At 37.8% G+C, this 19,007-nt stretch overlaps 1 protein-coding gene across 2 annotated transcripts, besides 19 other annotated features; it reads right to left on the reverse strand.

The window, feature by feature from the left end:
* Nucleotides 1-122: 122 nt before the first annotated feature.
* Nucleotides 123-2,148: a mobile genetic element.
* Nucleotides 2,149-2,486: 338 nt separating this feature from the next.
* Nucleotides 2,487-3,574: a mobile genetic element.
* Nucleotides 3,575-3,958: 384 nt separating this feature from the next.
* Nucleotides 3,959-4,501: a mobile genetic element.
* A 62-nt stretch (nucleotides 4,502-4,563) lies between these two features.
* Nucleotides 4,564-5,452: a mobile genetic element.
* Nucleotides 5,453-6,852: 1,400 nt separating this feature from the next.
* Nucleotides 6,853-18,753, reverse strand: hrm (hermes). Of its 2 annotated transcripts, none has more exons than NM_001299212.1 (5): nucleotides 18,437-18,753; nucleotides 13,660-13,762; nucleotides 9,755-9,979; nucleotides 9,530-9,656; nucleotides 6,853-9,473 (listed from the first exon to the last, which is right to left on the reverse strand). In NM_001299212.1, the coding sequence occupies exons 2-5, from the start codon at nucleotides 13,757-13,759 to the stop codon at nucleotides 7,949-7,951; spliced, it is 1,977 nt and encodes a 658-aa protein (NP_001286141.1). In that variant the 5' UTR covers nucleotides 13,760-13,762; nucleotides 18,437-18,753; the 3' UTR covers nucleotides 6,853-7,948. The 2 variants fall into 2 exon arrangements, with proteins under 2 accessions (NP_001286141.1, NP_610174.1); NM_136330.2 differs by having other exon boundaries at nucleotides 7,611-9,473.
* Nucleotides 10,427-10,475: a mobile genetic element.
* Nucleotides 10,984-11,193: a mobile genetic element.
* Nucleotides 11,352-11,896: a mobile genetic element.
* Nucleotides 11,901-11,969: a mobile genetic element.
* Nucleotides 12,094-12,294: a mobile genetic element.
* Nucleotides 12,952-13,105: a mobile genetic element.
* Nucleotides 14,093-14,339: a mobile genetic element.
* Nucleotides 14,339-14,462: a mobile genetic element.
* Nucleotides 15,378-15,451: a mobile genetic element.
* Nucleotides 15,496-15,549: a mobile genetic element.
* Nucleotides 15,570-15,657: a mobile genetic element.
* Nucleotides 16,050-16,382: a mobile genetic element.
* Nucleotides 16,384-16,509: a mobile genetic element.
* Nucleotides 16,532-17,114: a mobile genetic element.
* Nucleotides 17,299-17,703: a mobile genetic element.
* Nucleotides 18,754-19,007: the final 254 nt, after the last annotated feature.

The following is a 19,007-nucleotide window of genomic DNA, read 5'->3' on the forward strand; positions in this document are numbered from 1 at the left end:
GCCCTCACCCGTGGACGGTACACCCTGCCCCATAACATTATAAACCCATTCCAGCCGGTAGGTGGTCCTTCGGAGGAGACGAAACGAACCTGGCGTGTTAGAAAAGGACAGTGGAGTCATTGGTCGGCAAAGGTAACAGATTTGATACAAATTTCTATCAACGCAACCATGCAGCTATTCCAATCCGAGTCCTGCTGCAGTATCGAACTGCACGTGAAATGTCCGCTAATCAACAAAGTGCCTATGAGAGGCAGCCCTTAACAACGCCAAATCAAGTTCCTTCGCCACGAAGCGCTTCATCCGATTTGAAAATAAAATATTCCGGAGTAGGGGTGTCAGTGGACAATATACAATTTGTATACAGAGTGGTGAAATTCTGTGGTAGAGGTTTTTTTCTACGACTCCAATTTCGACAGATTCGCGACGATGGTGATATAGAGGAATTAATTGGGAACACTTAACAAAAACCGAATGAAAGTTTTGATAGTTTCTATTTAGTCGATCAGCTAGAGCAGCCCTGGAAAGCCAACCAACTTATCCGAGTGTTGAAAAGTAACTTTCGTCCCGAGATTCGCCACTAAATTTTGAAAATCGATGTTAGAACAGTATTGGAGTTTAAAGAGATCTGTTGCTTCAAGGCCGGCATGTCGAAGTCACCAGTGAAACCGAAGACTTTGAATGAGTCTCGAAATAAATCAACCATGACCGATCACTAGATAACACCAATTACACCCGCTTATTCTCTGCTTCGCAGCAAAATGTCTGAGTTACAGAATGTCTGCATTCCCAATTTCAAATCATTAATCAGTTCTATCCCGACAGGACCTTGAAATCCCCGACCGTGTTTACAGATTCGTTTATTGAATTGCCTTGTTTATGGATTGTTCGACTCAGGCGAGTCGATTAGTTGTATTGGTTAGTAAAAGATGCGGTAGAATGCAAGAAGAATCTACGACCGCAGACGTTAAATTCCAGCAAATAATAGGACTTCTGAAGGTGGACGTGGAATACGGCGATGTCAAGAAGCTTTTGAACTGAAACAGGATCTCTATTTGGGAATAGATCTTTGAAAATTATTTGATCCTCTCCCCCGCTATCTTTAAAATAGCCGAAATATTGCCGGCAGACCTCATCCATGAAGTTGTGGCAGATCAGCACGGATCCGAAGGTGACAAAACTAAGTTAGCGAATGTGATCAATTGCTTTCCCTCATTTAGTCGGGTAGGATTAGGTAAGACGAATTTAGTTTCTCAATGTAAAGTTTCTCGAATAATGTGGGAATAGCTAGACCTGTGAAGCTACGGCATTTCCCCGTCTCCCAAACCGTCGAAAAAGCGATGTATGCTGAAATTGATAGGATGTTGCGTTTAGGAGTAATAGAAGAGTCTGAGAGCGCTTGATCTTTTCCAATCGTAATGCTAACTAAGCCAGGTAAGTAAGAAATTGTCTTGATTGTCAATACTTTTACAGAAAAGGATGCATATCTGCTACCCCAAATAAACGGGATAATGAGTCGCTTACCAAAAGCCGAGTATATATCGAGTCTGGATCTAAAGGATGCATATTGGCAGGTCCCTTTGGATCCTCAATCTCGGGACATAACTGCTTTACTGTCCCAGGCAAACCGTCATATCAATTTACAGTCATGCCTTTTGGGCTATGTAACACCACGATCACTATGCCTCGATTAATAGACAGGGTAGTGCCTGCTCATTTGAGAAATTAAGTTATCATCTATCTAGATGACCTGGTAATAGTATCATCCAGGCTTGAGAACCATTTAGATGTACTTAGGGAGCTAGCCCTGCACATAAAGCACGCGGGCTTAACAGTAAACAACGCTAAAATTCACTTTTGTATGTGACGAGTACGCTATTTGGGCGGTGACATGGGAATACGGTCCCTGAAAAGGTAGCCGCGATCACCGATTTGCCGTTACCGAAGAGTAAGTTTCATGGGATTGTTTGGATGGTACCCGAAGTTCGTCCCAACTCTTCTTGCACTATTGACTGACTTAATGACTTTGAAGCGGAAGTTCGGCCTAACAAAGGAGGCAATAAAAGCGTTCAGCAAACTCAAAGAGTGTCTCAGTAAAGCTCCTGTCTTCTGTAGTCCGGATTTCGCGAAGCCGTTTGCAATACCTTGCGAGTAAGTCAGGGTTAGGGGCGGTGTTGGTGCTATTATCGGAAGAGTGCCCTATCGTGCGACCTATCGCATTTGTGTCAATGAAACTTAACAAAGCTCAAATCAACACATAACACCAATGATGAATTTGAATTTGCGAAAATAATTCAGATTAGCTAAAAATGTGGCTAGTATTGAAGCACTCGTGTTTTTTGCCTCCCTCTTGTCCAATGATCTCCTGGATGACGCCTCTTCAGTCTTCGCCTGGTTGTCGGGTCAGCCAGTGAAGCCGCTTGGTGGTTGGTGTTTGCCTGAAGCCGATCGTTGTAGCGACTTGAATGGTGATTAATCTGTTCTCTAACCAAAGACTCTAGAATAACAAGATGCGTAACGCCATACGATTTTTTGGCACACTATTTTTTCGCCGTGGCTCTAGAGGTGGCTCCAGGCTCTCTCGAATTTTTGTCCGAGAGCGAGAGACCGGACAGCGCTACAGTGAACAGCTCTTTTCTACGCATACAGTGATAGTAGACAACTGTATGCTCATGCATTGTAAATTCGACAAAATATGCCCTTCACCTTAGAAGTTCTTAAACTTTAAATCTATATTATTTTTGATCAATTGGCACCATGCGAAAAATTCTTGTTTTGCATTGCCTTAACGTTATTATTATTTAAATATAGCTTAGAAATAGTAAAAGCCGAATCATAATGTCACAAAATAAAAAAAATGACTTTATATTAGAATATTTGTCATTAGAGTGTTCAGCTTGCGGCGTCTGAAAAATTAATAAGGCATTATTGAGTGCTTGTGTCCGAACTTCGTGCCTCAAGATATTACTTGCAATAAACAGTTTTCATATTTCTATTTATGTTATAAATTTTTATTTTCCACTACGTATTATTTTTATGTAATATTTATTTATATTTATTTCTCAATGTAATGTCTTCTTTTTGGATAATTTATGTTTTAAATTACAGTAGTTATAATAATTTCCTTTGTATTTGCTTTAATTATTTCGTATATTTATTTAGTCATTTGACTTAATATGATGTATGTAAATGATCAATTTTAATTATTCAAAATTCACATTAGATTTAGTTGTTTTTCAGTTTCAGTTTTTTTTATTCCAATTTGATATTTTTAACAAGCGCGCAATTTCATCATATTGCTACGAAATTGGCCTAAACTCCCCAAATATGTAAATTCGTTTCTTCGATCAGAATTGATTTCGGCCCGAAAATCGTCTTCTAGCACAACACGCACACATATACGCGTTCTCGTCGCTTGTTTTTACTCTCACAAGCAAGCAAATTCTATTTTCAGATTTCTGACGCTCTCATCGTAAGAGAGCGGACAGAGAGCAATTTTGGCCGTCACCTAAAAAGTGGCTGCATAGTGCCAAACCAATGTATGGCTGTTAACCATCTTTTTATTCTAGTGTCTTTGCTCGAACTGTGCGGTCATTTGCGATGTCAACATACCAGGGCGCGTTGGTGATTGTGCGCAACTATCGGTTTCGGACACTTTGCACAATTATTATGTTGGAGTCGGACAGCGTACCCCATATTTGCATGCAGTAGGTTAACTATCGCTCTGAAGAGCAAGGCTAAGTCTTAGCTTGCTCGGTGATTTTAGCATTCAGATCAGCAGACTTAACTCCCCGCTGCAATTTTATGAGCGTGCTGCTGTCCTTTAGCTCAATCCTAGGAGGAGTTTTGTGCCTCGGGGAAAAATTGCAGTGCTGGGACTTATTTCCATTGATGGATATGTTATACATTTTCGTCCACTCGCTATGAAGGTCCAAAAAGATTTTGGATTTCCTTGACGCTTCGAATCGAAATGGCGAGTTTGCGATAAAGGCTATGTCATCAGAATACGTTGCCAGGAGAGTACCCGGTTGTCTGGGATATTGCAGGTCAGAGGTGTAAAGGGTGTATAAAACAGGACTCAACACACTACCGTGCGGAACCCCTGACCTTTCATCTCTCACATCGATCGTGAATTTTCGCTCCAGCAGATAAGACTTTACGAGGAGAAATAGCCCAGCTGGTTCTTAGCTTAAAAAGCAGCCCATCATGCCACACACGATTAAAGGCTTCTTTCACGTCTAGGAAGATAGCAAAGCTAAATTAACCATTTTTAAATGAAAAATGACATGCCGTGTAAGACGATGGGATTGTTTTTCGATTGCGTGTTATTTCCGAAAGCCGAACTGGGGATCTGGGATGGCATACTGAAAGCAACTTACTGCCATCATTCTACTCAAAAACATTCTTTAGAATATCTTTAAGAAAGTGGGTAGCAAGCTTATTGGTATATATGGATCTCATTGGTTTGACTGGCTAACATCAATATTACAGCGCACTTCCATTGAGTACGGAAGTGGTGGATACTTAACATGTAGTTGAACATGTAACGCCTCTAATGGCAAGTGAACTAGCTGGTGCACGCTTTGGAATCCGGCAATAGCTCGTTGGCGTTGGGAATGGTGGTCATGCTTGTACAGATACCTTTTCGCTGCAGACAGTAATGATTAAGATTGAACATTCTTGCGACAAAAGAATATAGGATTTAGAATAAAAAATCGGAGGAAGCAAATTAATATATTCGGAAGAAAAGGAAGAAAAGCATGAGAAATTTGTTGCTAGTGACACACCGCTGTTATTGTTTTCGCGGATTGCCCTACCCTACCTATCACCACTTTCCTTAAGAGCACGGCTCTAGTAGCCTCTTAGGTGCCCTATTTCCGGAGAAACATTAGCCGAGTTCAGTATTAAATTTTTAGAGGTTCATTACTGTATTCATTTTGGTGACTAGTAATTGATAAGAATATTTATAATAACTAATAATAAGTACATAATAAATTGAAATCAATTTGATTTGTCCAGGGTAGATAAAAAAAAACTTATGTAAGTTATAGGAATATAAGATTTTTTTTGTAAATTAAAAAAAAATCTTTATTCTTGTTTCATAAATTATTGTTTGTTTTCTTCAAATCAGTTTTTTCATAAGAAAAAAAAGTTGCGAGTAAATTCAGCAAGATTTTAGTTTATTCAGCAATTAGGGTTCAATAAATCGTTCGCATTATGTTCATTAGAATTTATTCAAATCACCTTGAAAGCAAAGTCCTAAATTAGAAAAGAAATTTAACGGAAACTTAAGCCGGGATCTAGGCCATCAGCAGAAATCATGATCAGCTGAAAGTCACTCCATTCACGAAAACCAAATTATCCCAAAACTTTCCTTGTGCAGCTGATAAAGAGTTGCATCTTGTCTAGTATATTCCCGATGCATAACTCTGCATTTAATATGACCCTAATTCAGAATCCACAAAGCTAAGCTCAAGCTTCCTAAGGTTTGTCTGCCAGGAGCTTTCAGAGTGTTCCAACATAACAACTTTAGTTGCCACTACAAACAGGAGGACAAGAAACAGAATTAACTTTTTTTGGCAGAGATTTAGCAAATCTGTTATCAATTCCGTCGAATCATTGAGCATTACTGGAGTGCCATCTATGTAATATTGGCTCTAAATCAGGACATGGAGTATTAGAAATGCCAGTCGTGCTTCAACGACTTCAGTTTCGCAAGATCAAATGGTTTAAATCAGCCTTCCAGCTCGTCAGCAAATGCCAAGGAAATTTGTGCATCACTTTATAGGGACAGCGAGGGCGATGCTGTTTTACTGATCTTCCTGCTTTCCAGAGGTTTAATCCATGCGCATTAGTGGGATCAGCATTGCGAATTAGATCAACGAAATAGTCATTTTTTGTTTTGTGCAGCAACTTCATCAGTTCGTCTTCAGTACGACGATAAGCACTTTTATCGGCCGGATCTCTTGAACGCAAAAACCTACGACGCAAGGCTCTTTTCAACGGGAAGAAGGAGATTGCTTGAGCAGTTCCTGGCGATGAGAGTCATCATGGACATCATCTTATGGAACATTTTGTCAAGCTGTGTTACAAAGGCCGACATTTTTCATCAGATCGCATGAACATTTGTACTTGTTGCCGCCATGAACGTTATGAAAATTTAGCAGTTGATGGGATGAATTTGGCTGATAGTAGTTGCATCTTGATGTTGCTGTGAAAATTCTTGCAGCTGCAGGCGACTTTACCTTGGTGCTGACTTGCTTGCTGAGTTTGGATAGAACCACAGGCAACGTACCCGAAAGAAAGCGCAATGCCTCTGGAAGCAGCTGACGCCAAAGGAGGGCTACCGTGGGATATAGCACCTCTAACTATCTGCCGGTAGGCAAGACAACCATTGTTAGCTGTATGATTACCGCCATACAACTTCTTTATATCAGTTATTTTTTGTGTTATTGGATGGCATTGCACGAAGTCATCCTTTTTGTGTGGAAGTTCGTTGCGAATCCGTATTAGACAGTGTCTTAAGCTCATGTAATTTCTTATTGTTGCAAGCGGGCTCTAAATCAACAAAGACTAGGTTGAGGAGCTTTGTTTTGTCGGAACGTCTTCTAGGTCTATTGATAAAACGCACTATGAAGCAAGTGAAGCAAATGTGAAGCAAGGCTTTCCTTGAAGTCCTCATCCGGGACAGAGTGATGTACGCCTCGGGTGAGTATACAGAAGTAACTTTCCTTCTGAGTTGCCAGGAATGAAATGTTACCTTATACCTCTGTACGTATCTGAGTTTAAAGACAGGAATGAAATGGAATTATCTGAGTGGTATTTGATGGAAAATTTTGTTGGGTAAACAGTCTTATCTATGAGTCTGAAAAGTCCGTTCAGAGATTCACAATTTTTGACCACAATTGGAGGTGGTTTGTGAAAGGGTTGAGTTTTGTTGCTGTCAGAGACTTGATTTGTGCTAGAATCGTTGCTGGGAAAGCAGTTTTTGTTGATTTTGGTCGGTGTTGCGTTTGGTGTTGTTGATGCTGGCATTGGATTGACGGAGGTTATTGTGGCTGACTTGGTTGTCGTTAGTGATGCTATTTGCGTTGCTGGAGCTGGTACTAAGGTGGTTGTGGTTGCTGAGGCTGGCGAGTTAAGAAATTATTCCTATGATTTTGGAATTTGAATTGGGAGAGCTTGAATGTCAGCGTCGTTTGTTGCTTATCGGACGTGGGGCTTTCCTAGCGCCTCCCAAATAGCGTGGCACTTGAAGGCAACGCGCCCGCTGGGCAGCGGGGACACGCTTTTCAGAAATCTACACCCGATGTTGAGTGAAAGTTTTCTTTTCACTGGGTAACACTAAAAGTAATAATTTACAGAACGTGCCACTGATGTGGGCTTGTTAATGCACGAAAATTCACGTAAATTGAAGAACTTGAAATATTTTTCATTTTTCGTGTGTGCTCACTTAAAGTCTACTCACCATTAAAAAAAAGACACCTAAATCTTATCATTCTAATCGTAATATTAACACCAAAAAATAATATAAAACAAGGGTACAATTTAATAATGCGAATTTTTTGTCTTGTTTCCCATTCTTTTCTTGTATATTTCCTGTATTTTTTATTGTATCTCATATTTTTTATTGTTTTTACGTATTTATTGAAAAAATATTTATAAAACGTTATTTTTTACGACTTTTCACTGCATTCATTTTAATTTTTTATACGGTCTAGAATATTATAGTACTGGTATTAAACAAACAATAATTGTAGTAATTAACAACGTACTAATTACGACTAAGCAGTAATACAATAAATCAGCTGGAAGAAACGAATCAAAGGTTACAAAAAATGTTAATGGTCTTTTAGTCCTGGCTGCTATCTTCATCACTGTTTGTACGCCGTTTTAAGCCTTAAATCTAATTGTTATTGTACGTGGTTTGGTACGAGAGTTGTTTGACCATTTAGTAGCTATCGACAGCCGCTTTTTCGATTTGTGCATCTAGTTGCTCCTCCGCATTAGCTTTGCGTCGGTTAATCCATGGCATAAAACTCCAAAGGCTAGCTCCAGCCAGGAGCGTTAAGCCGAGGGCGTGGAAGAGAGGATTATAATCATTGACCGCCTCGAACCAGTAGTTACATAATGGCGGCCCAACCAACTGCAACAAGCCATTAACGAAAAGGCTGATGCCATACGATGATGTCAAGCGTTCCGTTCCAAGCATGTCTGCCATGATTACTGCAGTTATTCCGACGTAAATACCAGAAGCTAACCCAAAGAGTGCACACCAAAAACATACAGAGCTGTATGTCCATGCAAAAGGCAGAAGGGCAAGAGAAAGCCCCGATATGGACAAGCCACCAACAAAGTACCAGGTCTTAGGTATGTACCCCATGTCCGAAAGTGCTGACCCGCCAATACGTCCAATTAGATCCGTGGCTGATACAACTGAAAGCAAATATGCAGATAATGATTTGTTAAAGCCCCTGGCTTCTCCAAAACTGGGCAGCAATATAATAAAGTTCGTGTAGCTTATGGCATTCGTCGAATTCGAAATTAGTATGACCAAGTACATAGGGTCTTTTAAAAGGCTTAGATCAAAAAACTTCGATCGTTGCGGCTGTTGTGCCTGGCCTCGGGCGTCGACGTCGGCATAAGATCCATCTTGCCCGGTTGAGTCGCCTGCATGTCCCGTTCCACTACTCCCCATAGAGCGAAGGGACAAATGCGAGGAAAATTCTTTCGGTTGAAACGACAATGTGCTGCCATGATATGGTGTGCTGACGTATAAAAAACTGCTTGTTGAAGGCGAGCGCTTGGATAACCGTGACTTTGACGAATTTCGCAGAGTCAGTTTGTTGGAGCTTGATCGCCCCTCTGGCACAGCGTACAATGATGATTGCGAGTTAAGTTGGCCAGGCGTAAAAGTCTGATTTCTCTGGGGTAACCTCACCGGCGTACTGATCTTACGCGATCGAGACTGAAACTCGTCTCCAGACTTTGAGTAGCTTTGGACAACAGCTGCGGATGCGCTACGCACAAACTGCAGCCTCTCATCGCCAGGTAAATACAGAGGAGAAGGAGGCGAATTATATGGTAACAATGGCTTGTCAGCCGGCTCATTTTTGGGAACCGGCTCGTCAACATTTTCGAACTTCATTACGATTCCAATATCCTCCTCTTCTGGAATATTTTCCAAAGCCTGGCGAGCACGAGGTACTCGTACCATATGTTGTTCAACAGGCTCATAGAAAAGAGCAGCGACAAATACGTTCAAAGTAATGCCACCCATAATTAGGCAGGAGCCGTGATAGCCATAGGTCTCTAGTAGCCAACGAAGAAGGGGCGGCAAAATTATGCTGCCTAAAGCACTACCGGAAATGCAGAGGCCATTCGCTAATCCGCGTAGTTTCGCAAAATACGACGTCACAATGTAAACTGTGGGGGGGAAAGAGAGACCAGCCCCGATTCCGACCAAAACGCCATAGCTATAAAACAATAATATTAATGTATTTTAAACACGTACCTACGACGCCTTATTTACCTGATATACAAGAACTCAATAGATGATGCCCAGAAGGAGAGTATCATACCCAGTGACGCAGATGCCCCACCAAGAAGGGTGACAGTACGATATGAGTACTTCACAGATAGAATGCTTGAAACCGGGCCTGAAAATAAGAAATCACATCTATAGCAAATAAGAAAACACATCTATAGACTATTTCAACTCAAATTTTCTGACTTTATTAGTACTATTGTCACTTACCCAATGAACTATAAAGAAAATAACACAGGGCTGGTATCCAGGCAGCCTTCGTAGGAGAAGAGTTGAATGCATCGGTGAACTCCGAAAATAATACTCCAAAACTTTTTATTGTGCCAGGGATTAAAATGTTAGTCAAGCACGAGCCCAGCAGCACTAACCAACCCCAACCACCATCAGGTGGGACAAGGTCGTATTCTTTGTCATCTTTTTTGTTTATTAAACTCACTGTGTAATATTAAAACAGGGAAAAATAAAATAAATTCATATTTAGTATGTTATAAATATTACACATTTAAAGTTTTCTTTTCCGTATTCACTTCGACAAGCCGAAGCTTATTATACCCATAATAGTTATAATATCGTGAAACAGTTCAGTCAGAGCTGTCCTTTCACTGGGCTTTCGATATTTGATCAGATGGCAACCCTATCTGCCACGCAACAATAAGAACTTTGACAGCTGGACCAGTGGGCGTGGCAAATAGATTTTGGTAAATCGATAGAAATTTACAAATTTATCAAACATTTTCAAAAGTTTTTGGCCGCGACAAAAAGTTTTTAGAAATTTACAAGACTAATATTAATTCAAAAGATATCAAAACATATTTTATAAGTATGCGTTTGTGGGCAACATTGGTCAAAGAATTTCCGGTGCCTCTGTCTATAGAATCTTGGGACGGTTTTGTGCAGATCAGCTCGGTCATTGATCCTGATCAAGAATATATCTAGCAGAGATCTACATTAGTCCACCGCAACTACAAGTACACCGCATACACTCACAGTATTTCGTAGACTCGCGTCACAAAGCATCAAAAAATGATGCGGTGTTTGTTTACTCGTTTCCTTTGCGCACTCCTCCTATGCGGTGCCAAATATGTGCAGGTACTTATGCAAACAGGCACCGCGTATACGATTGCGAAAACAACACGAACATTTTAGGTTTTGATGGTGTTTAAATTTAATAAGAAGACATAAAAACAGATTATACTTAAATAACAAAAGGTTTTAATAAAATTCATGGATTAAGTAAAAAAAAATGTCTGCATATTACAGAACTCAACACAGAACAGAAAGAGAATGTGCAAAAATTTCACGTGTCAAAGATAGAATACGTTTTGGAGTGTGCCTTTTCAAACTGCATATTGCGGTGTTACGCGAAATTTTTCTGGGATATTGATAGATATTGGGGAATAAAAGTGGGAGTAGGCGTGGGAAAAAGTTTTTTCGCGCTTCGTCTTTGTCTCTTAATTCTGTATGCTGAATTTTAACATTCTAGCTTTTATAATTCCTGAGATCTCGACTTTCATACGGACAGTCGGACAGACGCAGAGACGGAAATGGCTAGATCGACTCGGCTATTGATCCAGATCAAGAATAAATATACCATATATGATCGGAAACGCTTCCTTTTACCTATTACTTACTTTTCAACGAATCTAGTATATTCTTATATCAAGTATATCAAACGGTAAATCCATGGACACGCTACGTTTAAACTTGTACATACGTACGCCGTTTTAATCTTAAATCTAATTTATATTGTACGTGGATTGGTAAGAGAGTTGTTTCAACGTAGTAGATATCGACAGCCGCTTTTTCGATTTCAGAAACACAATTTGCATTGCTAAAACCGCTCTCGGTGGTTCCACTAAAAAAAAAAATTAAGTTTTTCGGCATTCTCCTGATCAAACATCATCTGATGTATGGTCCTTTATACAAGTCAAAACAAAAGCCGATAACATAATACTTGATCTATTCTTACGCTAGAACCATTTCATCTTTCAAGATAACTCTCCCTAACAAGCTACTTTCAGCCATATGCTGTTTATTTTTTGCCGGATATTGGTTTGCAGCTAAGATTAAAAAAAAAGGCCGTGCAAATTAACATTTCCTCATTTGGCCAAATCACGGCACCGTCAACATTTTCTACTGCTTCTTCTTCAAAACAGTAAGCTAAATAAATTGTATAATTGTATAGAAGTGTATAATTTTATAAAATTTGTATTCTGATAACATCTTCTTTGCATCCCATATCTTTGTGTTTACAGTGCCTTGGTTCAAGTCGGAAATATTTGAACTCTGAAGTGTTCCCAAGTATTCACCCAATATACAGGCACGAACGTGCCAACAGTCTTGCGGTTAGATGAGCTGCAGCGCCTTTGTCAATTATATCGCCCAGTAAATACCGTTTTAAAAAACGCAGATAAAAAGCCACTAAAAACCATTAGATACCCGTCACTCAGCTAGTATACGAGTAGCTGAAAACAAGAAATTAAAAAAATGTTCTAGCACATCGACAAAAGTTGGAAAAAAAAAAAAAAAATCATTAAACAAACTTGAGCTGCGTCTATGTCTCTATAACCTGAATGTGCGATCTCAACTTTCTAGTTTGTCTTGATTATGAGATCTAGACTTCGAAGCGATAGACGAACATGGCCAGATCGACTCGACATGTGATCCCGATCAAGAATATATATTCTTTGCATGGTCGGGGTCGGAAACGCTTCCTTTTACCTCATAGATACTTTTCAAAGAATCCAGTATAGCCTCTTACTCAACGAGTTGTGGAGTCGAGTTTGTTGAGTATCACGGGTTGCCGATATTTTGGACCCGGCACCCACAGCAACAGAGCCTAATGTTTCAGTTTATCGCCGATGCTCTCACATCTCTTCCCACAATCAAATACAAGCCTGAGGTTGGAATCATGGTGGAGTAGGTACGTACTCTTCAAGTGCTAACCCTCACTGGTCATTTTAAAGCAACGTATGATGAAACTGGGAAAGTGCTCACACGCTTATTTCAAAGCAAAGGTAAGCATGCTTTCCAAACGGCAGCTTATTGAGGTTATTATTTTGGCAAAGAAGGCGTGTAAAGGAACACCCACTACTTTTTTTCTTTTTATTTTTTGAACTCAATATATATATATTTATTATTTATATTTACATATTTATTTAATAGTGCGATAAGTAATGATTATTTTTAATTTTTTTTAACTATCAGAATCATATAAACATTCGCGCCCGTTTAAATTCAGAGATGAGTTTATCGGGTCTGGAGTTTTCAATCCTCTGTTTGTTTTTTCAGGAGCCACACATTGCTCCAGCGTCCTCCACGTCTTTAACAGAGCCTTATTGTATATTGAGAGGTTACTACGTAAAATTTTATTTTCGTTGCAGATTAAGATCAAGTTTTCTGAATAGAAAATTAATAACTCTACAGCATGGACTAACACACTTCAACAAATTTTTAAAACTCTATGTAAAGTTCAAATTTAATTTTGAAAGTTCGAAGGGGACATCATTACTAAATACACAAATAGTTAGGTCTAGACTCACAAAATAAGCAACATGTTAAAAACTATGTGTTTTTTACTTACACTTACACTTAAAAGTGTATATACATTTTACATTTTATGGGTGTTTCAACCACAAGGAAGGTTGAAAAGATGAATTTTAGTATGCACTAAAAAAAGCTCACGGATTTATAGCTGTTATTTTTAACATCGGAGTGTTAATTTAATCCGTTCAGAACCAATTTTTAAGAACATATGTTTGCCAATAAAACTGGTTAAATTTCCCTTAGTGGACTGAACCCATGATACTTTACGAATCATGTGGTTTTATGCTACAGCGAACATCTTAGTGCACTTTGAAATGATATTAATTCATAGTGCATTTAACGAGATTTAAAATTTCCTTTTCTTATTTCTAAATTTTAAAAATTTCCATTACTTGAAGAGAAAAATAATAAGCAATTTTATTAATTTTGCTATAAAAAATAGTAATAAGCAATCACTTTGTGATGTATAATATAAAGTTAGGAATGGTAGTATTGTTGCTAGGATGAATATAACAAAAAAACTAATTAATCCTCAACTACGTATTTTACAGTTAGCTATTTTTACTGACCTGTTTTATGTCTACTTTCATTTGTATTTCCATTGGGTTTATGATCTTTTTGGTTTATTTTGCTAGCATTTTGTGAATTAATAATTTTTTCCTTGTGCATGGCCTGTAAGAGAAAGAGAGAAAATGTTTGCAATGGCTCATTATGCGAAAAGAAATCGTTACAAAACCAACCCTATAAAATATATAAATTCTTGATCAGTTTCACTATACTGGCGATATGATCATGTCCGTCTGTCTGACCTTAAGAACTATAAGAGCTAGAAGAAACATTAAACATTGAGCGGTCAAGCCACTCAAAACATTTAATAATGTTTTTTATTCTTATACCAAGCCTATTTGAACGCCTGCAAACGACCAAATACTAATATAGTCGGACCACTGTATAACTTTAGAATTTGTTGTTTTAGCGTGCCTTGCTATCGTTGGCTGCTTATATAACCCTATACTTGTAGAGTAAACGGGTAAACTAGATTCGTCGAAAAGTATGTTACAGGCGGAAGGAAGCGATTCCGACCATATAAAGTATATATATTCTGCCTCGCTCACATTTTTTTAACAAATTTTGGAAATTTGTTTATAATATTATTATTAGCGTAAATTTCTATAAATTTTTGAAAAAAAAAACATTTTGCCACGCCCACTCTAACACCCTAAAACCGTCCAAAACTGCCAAGCCCGCAACTTTTTGCCACGCCCTAAAACCGCCCAAAACTGCAAGCCCACATTTTAAATTTTTTATTTCATATCCATACTTTTATTAGGCTCGTAAATTTCTATTGATTTGCCAAAAAAAAATTTTGCCACACACATTCCAACGCCCCACGCTTTTGAACAATTTTTAATTTTTGACTATGTATACTTTATACGATCAAGAAGACAACCTCCTCCCTGTTTACAGCTATTCAACCAATTATTTTATATTATATTATATATTTTTTTATTTTTATTTTAACAGAAAGGGTATTTATATATTGATATATATATTCATGTTCTCCTGCTTTTTATAAGTAGGTAAACAATTTCGATCAAATGCCTTTAATTGTTTCCAATAAGCTTCAATTGATTCGATTTGAACGCGTCACTAGTGATTACGTTACCATAGCCTTCTACACGATAGATCATTTCGTAAATATATAAATGTGTACGTATGGACGACGCCTATACGTAGTAACGATGAACACCGACGACTACTATAGAGCAGTGATTCTATATTCTTTCCAAGACCATTTCTACCTTATTATGTAGTATAGTACGAAATACGCGTCCACCTGAAAGATCATAATCCATTACTTCGTTGGTTCCTCGGCTTCTAAACCCCTTCTAATTGATCAGAAAAATGTATTTCTGACCCCACCTCAGATTTGACAAACAAAGTTTTGCCGTCGGCAACAAGAAATTTCGATTTGGCAAGGGATCGATAAGTATGGCGCCAAAAGTTGTCGCGAAAGTTTCCTGACTGTTGGAGAAACGAAACATGCATGTAAAAATACTTATAAAATATAAAAGAATTAATTAATAATTAATTAAAATTAAAAGCTTACTATTAAGGCTTACAAATATTTTCCACATTTTAAAGAACCTTTTTTATACTTAGTTATGCTGAACTGAATATGGCCTTAAAATTAACATTCTAACAGAATTATTATCCTAAACATACAAGAAAATTCAAAAGACAGAAAATATACGTAATGGTGTAGCTGGCATAAAATGCCGACCTATTGCGTCGAAAAGGTTCCTGACTTCTAAGGCTCAGCTTTGGCTAGTTGTGCGGGATACATGGGCACAGAATCCCCTTGGTAGACTATGCATTTGGTTTTTTTTTTTAACAAGAGAAACCGACGATAATATGGACGGACCGACGGTTAGATCGACTCGGCTAGCGATCCTAATAACGCTTACATGAAACATACATTTTTTCAAATTTCTAGGCATGGCAGTTTTGAACGGTTTTGGGGCTTTAGAGCGGGCGTGGGAAAGTTTTTTTTTGCAAATCGATAGTTACGTACTTTTTAAAAAATTGCGTATACCCTTTTACTCAACGAGTAACGGGTATAATCATCCTTAACTCCCAGGACACAAGCGCTATTGTACATATACATATATTTTTTTATATGTGTAAGCTCGAACATACGTGACATGTATGTAATAACGAAATATATATGTATGTACAGTGTTGCAGGCGACGACAACATACGTAAACAATTGCCATGTTAAACTTTGAAAACCATTTAGTTTGTTATTGAAGCTTGTTGAGCACAATTAAGAAAATTTGTTTGTAATTGATCAGAATGAAGGCCATTTTTGGAACTAATACCAAACCTATATTAATAATCACTTATTTTATTCATTTCGAATATCTTAAAATACCAGGTAACCCCGAAACAAAAGAAAAAATAAGTAGTGCTTATGACTTGTGAGCTTAAGATACAAAATCCTATGACTTACACTTTTAATGTGAAAACATTTTTATATAATATCAACAGGTATTTAATTTCAATCAATTCAGTAAATGTTTCACTTGTGTCCAGCAAAACGGCTCCACGGCATTAAGTCTATTTTATTTTGGGTTAACCAATTCTTAGCCGCCTTGCTCGTGTGTTTACGATGCTGGAATGTCCATTTTAAGGGAATATTGAATTCAACATGAAACAGCATATTTAATATGTTTTGGACTTATACCATAGTAAAAATAAACAAGCCCATACCAGAATTTTAGGTTCACCAGCCAGATCAACTCGGCTATTGATCCTGATCAAGAATATACATATGTATGTACATACATATGTACATACTTTATATGGTCGTAAGCGCTTCCTTCTGCATGTTACATACTTTTCAGCGAATCTAGTACAGCTATGTTCTATGAGATATTCAACGGTATTTTTCCATGTCCCGTTTCGGAATCGACTTTTTAGTCCACTTATTTTTGTAGAGGGTAGAGGACAGCACTGCTCTCAGGAGAAATGAATAACAATTCTTAAGCTTAGAAAGGAAGGAAAAACATATAAGGACATTCAAAAAACCCTTGAATGTTTTGCCAATGGTATCCAATGCCAATATGAATGGAAGCCCGAAAACCGTGGTACCATTAGTAAAACCACAGATATAGAGGATCGACGCATAGTTCGTTACAGATAAGTCAATCCTTTTGCATCCTCTAGGGACATAAAGTTTGAGCTGAACTAGAGAATCGGCGACGTTACAATTCGGAGACGACTACTGAATCAAAATTCAAGTGCGAGGAGTCCACGAATGGTTCCATTACTCAGCCCAAGGCATATTAAGGCAGGGTTAAAACTACCTAATCTGGCCAGTCTCCAAATGGCGTAATATCGTTTGGATTTATGGGTCAAAAATAGTGCTATTTGGTAGAACTGGTTCAGAACAGCATGTCCGACAACCTATAAACACGGGGTACCACCGATAACACCCACTCAAGACTTTCAATCATGGTGTTTTCTGTCTCTCATATAAAAAATGTCCCTCAAATTAGAATTACAATAAATGAAATCACCAATAGGTTACTAGTGGAACATAATATCGAGAAAAGCTTTACTTCTTAAATTGTTGCATATAAATATTTATCTCTCTTGATAGTCGAGGAATCCACTATGGGTTCCCGTCTATTTTTTATTACTATACTGGTACTCGTTGAAAATTATGTATAAGGTTGAAAGAAGCGTTTTCGACCATATAAAGTATATATAAAGTATATATATTCTTGTTCAGGATCAATAGCCGAGTCGATCTGGCAATGTCCATCTGGACGTCTGTCTAATCCGTCTCGGGAACAGCTAGATGGATGAGATTAAGCATACAGATTCTAGAGACATATACGCAGGCCAAGGTTGTTAACCCATGTTTCCACGCCCACAAGCAGCACAAAACTGTCACGACCCCATTTTTGAATCATTTATTAATTTTTTTTTATTCTATTATTTCTACTAACATTCCAAAAAATATAGAAATTTCTCATTAAAACTTTGAGGTGAGTAACGGCTATCTTATAGTCTGGGAAGTCGAATATAACAATCTCTCTTGTTGCTTAAAAGAATTTAGAAATTCCCTGGCACTCTCACTAGCAAGAAACGAATATTCTACACTCCAGATACTTGACTATTGCGTTCCATCTTGTTGTGAAACTGGGGCAGCACGCGCTATTTAGCCGTTATCCGCTGATTTCATCAACGTACATGCGTACATATGTAAGTAAAAATGTCTCATTGATTGCGTTTTAAACATATAACTGAAATCAATATACCTTTTATAAGGGTATAAGATGGGCACTTCTGCCCGGAAAATGCATAGATTGGGTAACAGCTCCGATAGAATAAGAGATATGCACATGGCTAAAATGATCCCGTTAGTGATCTCGACAATTTTTCTACATGTTACATCAACAATATGTATGTTTCCAAAGACGGTAATTAATATAAAATTGTCAAAACTTCAATGAAAATTGATATGCAAGTCGATCTTTGTGTCAAATAGAACTTAGCTATTAATTTAAGAACGATTTTATTATTAATCAACCACACTGGAAAGATTACGATAGGACTCATTACGATTAGGCTTGGGCTATTGACATATGTAGTAACACGCTACTAATGGTGTACCGATTATAAAAGGCTATCTATGTCATGTTTGTTAACTAATTTAAAGCTGGCTTTCTATTATTAGAATTGAATTTGTTCAGTCTTTTCCTAGACATATATTTAATGTGTTGATTTGTTCATATTCAGCACCACATCAACTCAACAAGGACATGCTAACTCACCTTCGAACCTTGTATGTTGCTTTTATAAATTCGTCCTAGATAAGATCACACACCAATTTCTGCACAAAGGGGAGGCGTATTTTTTTACTTTTCGCTAATAATTTTGCATTACAACTGATGTAAAGTAATTTAAAACCGATCCATTTGATATATTGCGTGAATTTTTCGAGTGGCAAACAAGTTTTTAAAACATTTATATGTACACGACTTTATGTTACACTTATTAGTTTTATGTATTTTTTCAAAATATATACAAAAACAAAATGTGAAAAACAAAAGATTGTCACTTGTTTTCACGTACGTCCAGTGTGACCGAAACATGAGCAAACAAAAAGACAAAAATGAAAAAGTTTATAATGTGTTGAATAATGTGATGCAGTTTTCACATGCTAAGCATGTTTTTTCAATTACTGCCATTGTGGTTTAGGTCGTTGAATTATTTGGTAACCCTCGTGTACACTCATACTTAAAAACACATTCATTATACGATTACCATCCTATTTAAGTGAGTTTAACAATAATTTATCATCTTAGCGTGCTCTACAGCTACCTTCCATAGGTGAGTTTAGTC

The sequence above is a fragment of the Drosophila melanogaster genome, chromosome 2R (genome assembly GCF_000001215.4).
Source record: "Drosophila melanogaster chromosome 2R".
Taxonomy (NCBI): Eukaryota; Metazoa; Arthropoda; class Insecta; order Diptera; family Drosophilidae; genus Drosophila; species Drosophila melanogaster.